Source organism: Falco punctatus (genome assembly GCF_963210335.1).
Source record: "Falco punctatus genome assembly, chromosome: 3".
NCBI classification, from domain to species: Eukaryota; Metazoa; Chordata; class Aves; order Falconiformes; family Falconidae; genus Falco; species Falco punctatus.
This window is the reverse complement of record NC_137582.1, coordinates 69921612-69933084: the sequence shown is the minus strand read 5'-3', so window position 1 is coordinate 69933084 and position 11473 is coordinate 69921612. Positions and strand designations below refer to the sequence as shown.

Below are 11473 nucleotides of genomic sequence, written 5' to 3'. Positions count from 1 at the left end.
TGAGGCACTGGCACAGGTTGTCCAGAGAAATTGTGGATGCCCCATCCCTGGAAGTGCTCAAGGCCAGGCTGGATGGGACTTTATGCAACCTGGTGTAGCAGAAGGTGTCCCCGCCCATGGCAGGGGGATTGGAATTAGATAATCTTTGAATTCTCTTTCAATCCAAACCATTCCTTATAGAATTTCTAAAAATGTTTAGTACATACTTCTGACCAAAAACTGCAGTTTAATGACTCACTCAAAAGCAGCCATTAAGCTTAGCTTGACTTTCAACTAAAATGATTACCTTCTTCAAAATTAGTTAAATGGATGCAATAACCTGCAGAGTTAGCACAGCTGAACGTGTTGGTGGGCAAATCCCATCATTTTTCAGGTGTTTGCACATGATGAACAGCTTGTTGGTTAAGTACCAATATTTTTTTTTTTTTTAATTTTGGTTATGGATCCTAAATCTGATTTATGTATAGCAGTTCACAGTGTGCATCTGGGTTCACACATTTACTGGAAATGTATTTTAGGCTTTTTTAGTTGAAGAAGAGCACTGCTGTAATCTTTTGTATCATACTTCAAACACTTAGCCACAAGCAGGCAGTGCTAACAGTGCATGAAGAACCCTGATGGAATAAATTCTTGACCGCTATAAACATGAGTCTTTACAATTTCAAAGTTCCACTGACACAGTGTTTTAATGAGATTTCTGCATCTTTTTAAGGCAGAAGTGTTAAAAACCAGAAAATCTAGCATATAAAATGCAAAATTGGCTAAAAACCTACTGTAATGTCTTAGTACAACCTCAGAAGATGGACAGAACTGAGCTCCTTTCCAAAGCCAGCAAGAAAGGAGACCCTCTCATGTTAGCATCACGTACTCTGAGATGCCACCTCTCCATGGGTCTTACATCCACTTTGCGGAGAAAACTATGAAAAGGAAAAACTTCTACACTTCTCCACTGACACAGTTTTGAGATGGACTGAACAGCCCCTAATACTTGATCTGATGGGATACACTACTTCTGTCATCAATGTTGAAAGTGCATTGTATGTTTTAAACTTCAGGAGACAGCCATGAAGCAGCACAAAGAGGTAGCATTTTGCACTATACATACAACAAAATTTTAGGGAGTTTATTAAAAAAATGTGTGAGTAGCAAACGGCTTGTTTGGGTTCTCAAATTCTCTCAATTTTTGAGATGTATAATTTAAAAGAAATTAAAAAGAAATTTAAGTATTTTCTTAATTACACACACATATCTTGCTTTAGTTCAAGAGGAATTTGAGTAACCATTCCTGTTGCCTTTTCTGTTTTGCACAGGATAGTATTTTTAAATTCATACAACAGGGTGGAATTCAGTGGGATTACTTATCTTTCCATGAGAGGAAAATTCAGCTCTAGATAGACAAAGCTTTATCTTCCCCTTTACTTCATGTACACTGAAATTAACCTTTCTTGTTAAAAAGATGTAAAAAGCATATTAGGCAAGTAAGTGAGGTGAAACTTTTGCTTTGCCCTCCATCAGAAACAACAAACCCTGCCAACAAACTCAGAATATGAAAGCAGACATTCAGTTGTAAGGGATCATTAGCGCACATTCCCCAATTTCTGTCCCAGTTAGCCTTTTCTGTGGCACACCACCTTCCTGCCCAGCTGTCTGTCTGCTCAAGGGCTGACAGAAACATTCATACTGCTTTCACATTCACAACCTCCATGTCACAGCTGAGTACCTCAAAGTCACACTAGAGACACCGATCAACACAAGTGTGTTATAGGTGGGAAACAGCCTTGGAGTGTCCGCTGTTTCTTAAAGTTTCTCTGAAAAGTGAGGTGGAAGTGTTTTTGATACTCAACAAGAACCAGGTGGGGCCTTTCTAATTGTTGCTGCAGTCCCATCCCCCCCCCCTTAAAATTTCAAACAGATGTAGCTCTCTTATTGTAAGCACCTGGGTTTAAAATTATGTACAATTAAGAAAAAAAAGCCTTTTCCAGATGAAAAAATAAACTCATAATATTAACTTTACACAATTACATATTTATATTGTAATTTTATATTCAAAGTAATAAAACCACAATTTTTTAAAAAAGGAAAAAGCTGTAACTTTCAAAGCTTGTAGAATATTCTCATATGTTATAAATTCAGTTGAAGTCCGATAGTGCTTTAATAATTTGAGTGTTTAGTGGGTGATAATGATCTGAAAATTCAGAGGAACTTCAATATTGTTCTAGCCCAATCCTAACCCAGAAAATGGTTTTCTGCACCAGTAAACCCGTCTTCTCCAACTGAGGTGTTTCTGGGGGATTCCTAGCAGTATCATCAAACTGTCTCTTCATGCAAAAGAAATGACACAAACACCATGCATGCAATACCGTGTCTTCAATATTATTTTACTGTTTCCAAGCACACAACACTGACACATAAACGTAGACATTTTCATGTAAGCTAAACCCCCATAGCTGATGTCATTCCACCACTCTGAACAATTATTTTTTAAAAGCAAGTTTGTGGAGAAAAAAGAATCTGACAGAGCATCTGGCCAACGCATACAAGGGTACAGGACTCTCTCAGCAAGTTTGCACATGATACCAAACCCAGGGGAGTGGTGGATATGTTGAAAAGCAGGTTAACCTTTCAGAGGACCCTTGATAAGCCAGAAGAATGGAAGTAACAGCTACCAAACACATGAAGTTCCACAAAGCCAAAAGCAGTCCTGAACCTTGGACTGGGACTCAGTGCAATTCTGCAGAAAGGACACAAGAGTGCTTTTACAGCAGAAATTAAACACGAGTCAGCAGTGTACCCTTGCAGCAATAAATTACTGTAACACTGGGCTTTATTAGCAAGAATCAGCCAGTGGATCAAGGAAAGTGATTAGTCTACTCAGTGCTTGTGAGGCTACATCTGGCACACAGCAGTTTTGAACACCCCAGTTCACCAGAGGGATGGATTTGCTGGAGCAAAGCCAGTGGAAGGCCACTAATCTGGAGCACAACAGCTGAGGACAGACTGAGAGTGATGCGTTGTTTCAGAAGAGAAGGCTGGGGGAAAAGTTAATTGCCATTTTAAATTACATATTAGAGAGAAGACTTAAGTACACAGAAGGCAACGGTCACAAGCTACAAGAGAAATCCCAGCTGGGGATAAGAAAAAATATTTAGTGAGGGTGGCTAGGCACTGGCACAGGTTGCCCCAAAAAACCTGTTGAATCACCATCCTTAGAAATTTTCAAATCTTGCCTAGACAAGGAAGCAACCCAACTATGAGGGTAGCCCTGCCTTGAGGGGATGTCCAGAGGTTCGTTCAACTTAATTTATTCTATGAGTCTAATGGTTATTAACAAAAATGGTAAAAGCATATCTTACTCCAGCTGACAATAATGTTCTCAAAGGACTGAGCGCCCTTCTGCTATTTCTTTAGTGGTTTACCACTTAAAGACATATTAAATACTTTCATAAAATTGCTGAAACTCACCCTATTTAAGAATTTGCAGAACTGGACTATGTACTCTATATACTTTGTACTGATTTAAATGTATCTTTCTGAATTTTTCCAATTTTGAGCTACACGATATCAAGCCCCTCTTACAACTTTTAAGGGCATGCTGTTTTCAAGTGCTTAAGCATTTCCCAGAGTTTTACAGAACATAGTATTTAAAAAAATGTATGTATATATTGCACACTTAAAACTGTATCTCCATCTCAAAGTCTATCAAGTTAGCAAAACATACACACACGCGCGCGTGCGCAACACATGAAGAAAAGCTTCCCTCAGACACAAATCCTCATTTTGGTACAAGTACACATAAGCCATAAACAAAACCTTACACAGTGTACACAAAAGTTCTGTGCATACAGTAAGGCAGCCATATGAAGTGGAAAAAAGTCCATCATTATTCAGGTTATTACATTAAAAAGACAGCTAAACAGATAAAATAAGCATTTCCTCCCTAAAGCAATTGCCTCAAGTTGTACACAGGTTATTTCAACTCCAAATGAGTTTATATTTGGAGTTTATATCAATTTATATTATATATATATATACAAATACCAATTTATATTTGTATTTATATAGTGCCTATCACCACATCAATAAACATTCTTTGGAACCACTTTTGACAGCAGAGGTAAGAACAGGAGTCAGCCTGTTAGTACCTCAGCACTTCTGTTTCCAATCAATTTTTTTAAAAAATTAAAATTTTAAAATTTTTAATCACTTTGCTGCCAGCCTGCCTGGCTGGTGTTTAATACGGCTACTCCATCAGGGTTATGAATGGCAACAAATCAGAACCCATCTTTACTTTACAAAAAGAAAAGACATTGTCAAAACAATCGGAAGAGAGAACAAAAGTTTTCCTCTCTAAAATTATAGTACTATGGTATTTATTATCTGTAAGATGGAAATTTTAGCCATCTCTTCACTTAGATGAAAGAAGACGACAAAGTTACTTGTCCATACCAACATTTCCTTCTTGTATGTTTGAATGTTTACACATCGTAGGCTTAGTAAGAATACAGGCATATCATCTCCAATATTTTTTACTCAATTATCTTTTAAAGGTCCAAGAGCTTCATTTGACAAAGTTATCTAAGATGCAAATGATCAGCCCCGTTTTCTTTCATATTAGTTTCACAGACTTTTGCTACAAATGCAACTTCAGTACATTAAATACCAATTAGCTTTATCAAGACAAATTCAGGATAAAGCTCATTGTGCTTTGTTTTCTAGGTGTTTAGTTCACTCAGATGAAGAGCCAACATCCAGGACAAAGTTCACACGTGTGTACAGTTGGTAGATGGTGGTGTATCTATCCGACTTTTGTTTTCCTTAGCGTCATTCAGAGGTGACTTGTTACCCATCTGGCATTTGAAGACTTGTTTGTAGGCCTTCCTAAAATTTTCAGAGAGAAACGCGTATATAATCGGGTTCACAGAAGAATTGCTGTAAGCCAGGCAGTGTGCAGTTACTCTGAAGAGGAAGGAGGCTTGAGTCAGTGGGAAAACTCCAAATTCAGCCCAGAGATGAATCACGTGATGCGGCAGCCAGGAGATGCCAAAAACCACAACCACCACCAACACAGTCTGTGCTGTCTGAGACAGGGAAAGGAAAACACAGATGTCTGATGAGCGCTTGAAGAATCAGCTTTCAACCTGCTTCAAAACCATTAGGGTGGGGGGGAAGGTACACTGAGAGATAACACACTTTGGAATATTTATTACTGATTTTACTCCATTACCCATATGGGCTTTATTTTGCACGGTGAACTACCCCAAGGAGGATTTTAGCCTGGAAAATGCCACAGTGAAAGGCAAATGTATGACTGCTTGAAGGTAACGAATGATCTTCCTGATACCCTACACAACAGCCTCAGCCTTTTCTGAGGTGAACATAAGCTTGTAGTAAAATCACAAGAACATGGGTCTTTGGGAAATGTCATCCAGATCTAATGATCTGTGCACAAGGCTTTCTGACCAAAATTTCAAGAGACATCTATGCTACATGAAGGCAGCTGGTGGAAAAGCTTAGAGCAGTCAGATGAATGCTTTGCTCAAGTGTCTATAAAAAGGAGCAGGGGCTTCTATGAAAGTCTCTCCTTCAAATGTAAAATTTCCACAGGGGGAGTCATACAACAACATTCTGGAATACAACTAGGGAAAAAAAAGGGAAAAGTAAGGAGCTTGAAATTTCTGGTAATTGCACATTGTCAAAACCAATCTGGAGAGTAAAGCTCACCACCAGACACTGAACTGAGAAATGGAACACAAAATACCCACAGCGCTGCCTCCTGACTCCACTTTCATTATTTATGAGAGGAAGACCCATCAAGTTCATTAGATCCATCCAGACAGCTACAGTATCAGTCAGCACAGACCCTTCAGGCACTGAAGGTATTCTGCCAGGGTACAGTGCAGTTTGACTGCCAATGTTTTCTTTAGCTTTCACTTACTTCAGAAACAGCACTTAGTACTTTGCAGTTGCTCAACTAATTAATATCTACTCCTCTAACAAGTACCTCTTTCAACTAAATCACTCTTCCAGTAGAAGCCTAATATTAATTCCAAAGCATATTATGTTATGGACTGTTTAATTACTATATTCACACTTTGCAACATAATTTTCAGATAACAGGCTCTTCTTCACAGGCAAAACTACACAGTGTAGTTTTGTAGTTTTCACAGTGGCCACAGAGGAATAAATACTGCAGCACAGAGAATATCTAGACTTTTTTCTGGTTTATTGAACTTGGTCCATACTTGTTGACTTGATTAATGTTCATAACTTATAGAACAATATGGCTTAACCTATAGAAACTTACAGAAGAAGTTTGATTTCTGTGACAACAGACCAAAATAATTTATGATAGATACTGTTGCTGGTAAATAAAACCTCACAACAGAAACCAAAGGACATTATATCTGTAGTAAATATTTGTTTAGTCTCAAGGATCCATCTGTTCTCACAAGCCATTCCTCTACTTAGCCCTACGGAGTTTAAGTCGGTTGCAAATACAAACAGCCACACAAATATCTGCTCTTTCAGGTCTCATCAGGGAGTATGTGCCAATAAGGAGGCATAAATTATTCTCTGATCCTTTCAATGTATTAATATTCCATCTGAAAACTGATTGTCTGGATCCCACATGCACAATTACTTCAGAAGAGGCACATTACCTTCTTAGTTCAACATTCTAAAAAAAATTACACCAGGAAAGTCACTGACTTTCAATAGACTGCACAGATGCACCTGAAAGCAGAGGATGACTGTGTGTTTCTTGTAACTATTTTACTTAGTTATTTCATATCTGTAGAATACATAAATTTGCATTAGGAAACCTCACAATATCTGTTTTACCCCTTTATTCCTCCTAAGCCTAACTTCAGAGCTTACCTTTCCAAAATCATCACTATGGCTTGCAAACGAGGTAACATTAAAGGGCAGCTCTTGTTTACCTAATGGGAACTTGCTTACAGCTTCTCATCAGCAAATAAAACCCACCTGAAGTACGTGATGTTAATATTGATGTTTTATGACCAAAAAGAACAAAAAATAGCATTTAGGCACATTCGTATTTTTCATTAACTTTTTCCACACATAGAGCAAATTATTTTTAAGATTCTACTACTGAAATTTTCATAAAGGTTTGAATAAAGGTAGAAATGTGTAATTAAGCCTGAAATACATCCTTAACAGAACAGTAAAAGGAAAAGAAGAAAGATACTGTAACCAGAGAGAGACAGCACACTAGTGAAAGCAGAGATGGTTTTAAAAAACTTTGAGTTAGGCCTTAGGATCAGCAACTTATTTTCTAAGGCAAAAGTTTTGGCTACCTTTTTTTTTCCCCTTTGGTTACTGAACCCTGATACGTCCAGGCAGTCTTGGGCACCTGTAATGTTCTTCCCTAAAGGTATGAAAGCTAGATCCTAGCCAGATCTGATTTTTAAGAATTAGTTTTTAGAGAAAATGCATAGATATTTCCAGTTCAAGAACTATTTAGATGAGAGTAGAGATAGCAACGTAAATTTGTACGTTTGAAAATGCAGCTTGAAAACTATACCTTTGGCCTTAATGACATTAAGTGCAAAAGTATATATGTTAAGTATTTTATGGAATCAGGGCCATAATGCTTTTAATTCCAGGAATTAAAATCTATTGACTAGGGCATTTTTCAAAAAAATAGAGAACGTATAAATAATAGATTACTTACTCCCTGTTGAGTTCATGTATATCTCATTTACATTGCAGACAGTCTGCATGCCCATATGGTAATAGTGATAAGATCAAATGAAGAGCTATAGCCTGAGGGGTTTTTCTGACTCCAAATGCATAAACTGAGAAGTTAGTCAAATGATTACTGTGGTCAAATCTGCTCAAAAATCAGAACCATATTATACTAACTGACAAATTCAATATATAAACACATCTTTCAAATATTGTTCTAAATTGTGAAGCTTATATTCTGCTTTAAAGACCTTTCATGATCTGCTTGTAACCAGTATTTAACTTAAATCTTGAACATAAGAGAAAAAATATTTTGTGGAAAATCAATAGAATTGCAGAATCATTGAAAGTCTCTTATTAATCTATCAGGAAGCACAATAAACCTGATTTTAAAGTCTTATCATATAAGCTAGGAATTCTTCATAAAATGTAAAAAAATCAGCTAGTTAAATAAATAAATAAATAAAAGATTTACAAGTTAGGGGAAAATGCCTGTGAGGCACAAAACTCCATTTACTATTACAGACAGGTCGTCTCTCCCTGTCTAAATTTCAGATGCTGTGAAGTTCAAAATATGGGGATCTCAGGAAATGGCTTGATGCACTGCAGCGGAAAACTTGGATGAAAGAAGAGGTCAATCCTCCTAAGTTCAGAGAGACACAGAATACATCATTAAATATTTCATTTCAATTCCTTCTTTCCATTACATCTTTGGCAACAAGCAATGTAATACCAAATTAGCTTAGCCATAAAACTAAAATATAAACAAATAGATACTAGTAGTGAAAGCAATCTACCTTTTTCTTGGACGCTTCTGACTTCTTTGACATGTTTTTCAATTTCTTGTGTAGATGATTAAGAACCTGAAAAGAATAATTTGCATCTTGTATTTCACCAGTTTCTAAAATTGAAACCCATGGTTTTTAAATAATGCTCTCCAGTACGGCGAGAGTTGCTTACAAAGATTATTGATCCAATTTACACATTTCAAAAGTGCACAGTATAAAAGCCAAAGGAATTACATATCTGCATCTGTGTGACTCAACAAATATGAAGCAGACCACAACTGAATTCTTACATAAAAATTCAGATGTATTACACAACAAATACATATCACAAATGAACAAGGCAACAAATGGAAACCTACCATGGACCTAGAATTAGTAATCATTCCTCTTCCATAAGAAGTCAATGCTTGTTAATTTAGAATGACCTTTACTGCATGTAACATAAAAAGTGTATGTTTTGAGTCAGAGCTTACTGAGTCACCTGCATAATTCACTTTCTTCAGATGAATGTTTGGTTAATATAATCAGGATGTTGGTGCTATCTGATCTTCAATAGAAGTTTAGGCTTTCAGAAATAATTTATACTAAAATGTATCTCACATGAGGTATGATCTTTCTCAACAATTTGATGGTACTTGTCACAAGCAACTTTTTCAAATATGTCTCAAAAAGGCTCACCATCCAAAAGCAGGGTCCAGATAACTATTTACACATAAGATTTTGGATAGTGGATGTGTACAGGTCCATGCCCTAATTTATCTGCAGTCATTATTAACTGAACCTAATATATTCATGTGGCATGATTTGAAGGCATGGGGGGCATGGAATATGCTCTTCAGATGAATGTGTTTAACAATTTGTAAACCATACAGAATTTTAAAAAGGAGATGCTTAACTAAACTCGAGGGTTTAATTAAAATATGGTCTGAGGAATTTTTTAGATAGTGTCAGAGTGTAGCACTCAGTTAGATGACAACGATGATGCTGTTAGGTTGCACTTTACATAGCTGTAAGATGAACTGAGAACAATTTAATAGGTAAGATCATCCAGAATTAATAGGCAATATCATCCAGCATTAAAAGGATCATTTTTTTAAGGAATATAACACTAAGTTTTAGGGCTCCTAAGGAGACTTCTTGAGGTGGTGAAAAGGTAGAAGTTAAAATTATCATATATCATCTGGGAACATTTTCCTCTGTTTTCCTTGGGATGAACAACTTTACTACTACCAGGACAGACACCAGACAAGACCACCTACAGACTTCATCCCACTCTGGCATTTGAGTCTTAGAAACACAGATAATGAATTAAAAGAATTAAGATGGTATTTCTGAGCAACCGCGGCTCATCAGTGGATTCCACTTTTTAAGTGTCTGCTCTTAGCTACCAGTGAACCATAAACAATAAAAATTACTTGTAACCACTTAACACTGGAAGTGCAGTTCATTTGCCCTAATATGACTAACATGTTGGTGAGTGAAAGGCTCAGCTCTGCATGCACTCCCTATTCTGAAACACTATCCAGGCTGCTACCAAGGCTAACCTAAGCTCAGGAAAGGCAGGACAAAAATAAATGGTTTTTTTCTGAAAATGTTCCATTTTGTTTTCAGCCCCTCTTTCTTCTCCAGGATGAAGCAGACCAGAAGGAAAGGACAGAAGAGCCCCTGAGGTCCAGCAGAAGATGAAGGAGATGATCCTCTGGCTCATACACTCTTTATGGTGACACCTGGCAGGTGACATCTGCTGTCATCGTGTACAAAACAGCTGAACTGCTTAGTCCATGGGTGAAAAAAAGTAAAACCAAAAAAGAACACGGGAGAAATACAGTGAAGTTCACTTCTCATCACTGTTGCTTCACCTATCGCATCCCCTTCACGTAACTTACACTGATGGGCTGTCTCTACTGGACCTTTGCAAATCTCATCACCTGCCACCCAGAGACTGCACTGTACTGTGATTTTCCCTTGCAGTCCAAAACTAAAGTCAGATAAACTCTGCCCAGAAATGAGAAATGCTAAATCCTCTTTTAAAGTTACAAGCATTTTTCTCTTTTGTTCTGAAACTTTTAGCACAACTTTTTGTCTTTAATCTCTCTCCATTTCAATGAAAGATGCAGCACACAAAACTGTTAAATTGTATATTTGGAGGAAGGAGGGTGTGGGGGTGTGCGTGCTGTTGAAGATTTAGAAGATAACCTCCAATGAATCCTTCTCAACTTCACCTCTTTCAGATTATATACATATTTCATTAAATAGGTGTCTGCAGTGAAAACATGCTGGCTCTATTGTGGCAGTGTACCAGATGGTATGCAAACCAGCAGCAAGAGAAATAGGCAGAATTTAATTACCTATCATCAGCAGTGGAACAGCACTCAGAGACCCACACAAAACACTGTGGAGGATATTAAGAGCCATGTTTATGCAAAGGCAAATCAAAGACACCTCTCCTCACTGCCTTGTTCAAATTATCTTTTCTCTGGGCCAATGAACAATCAATTGATCCTCTAACAAACACTGTCACTTCACCTGAATGAACAATAATTCTACATGAGCCTTTTAATTTGTCTCAGGTTACTTCTCTAAAGAAAACCTTGAAAAATATCCACTAATAGATTGGCACACACATTTTTAGCTCCTGGAATGAAATACCCACCTTGCTGAAAAACAGGTCACAACCTGTTCTGGTAAGGTGTTAACTTTTTTTTAAAATTCAGCTGTGTAGGAAAATTAATTCTTTACATGAAACTTTTCTATGTCCAGCTTTCATGTACCTGTTGATCGGAGAACTTACTTAGCTCTCAGGGAAGGAATAGCTTTCCTGTTTTTTGGAGACGAGGGTGGGATGCTGTGAGGAGAAAGTTATCCTATTGTGAAAGAGGGTGTAAGGAGATTTGTGGGATCATAGAAGTATAAGAAGTTCCAGTCTGGTCCAGAATGTACTACCACTGACAGCTACCACGGAGCACTTGGGAGGCCCT

At 37.4% G+C, this 11473-nt stretch overlaps 1 protein-coding gene across 1 annotated transcript in view; it reads right to left on the bottom strand.

Annotated features, from left to right (window-relative positions):
- Positions 1-2357: 2357 nt before the first annotated feature.
- The window catches only part of GALR1 (galanin receptor 1), a 33652-nt gene continuing 24536 nt past the window's right edge, over positions 2358-11473 (bottom strand). Inside the window, exons 2-3 of the mRNA XM_080378550.1 lie at positions 8505-8570; positions 2358-5078 (exon numbers count right to left, since the gene is read on the bottom strand). Of these exons, the coding sequence (XP_080234676.1) occupies positions 4761-5078; positions 8505-8570 (384 nt within the window). The 3' untranslated portion in view covers positions 2358-4760. The remainder of the gene's footprint in view (positions 5079-8504; positions 8571-11473) is intronic.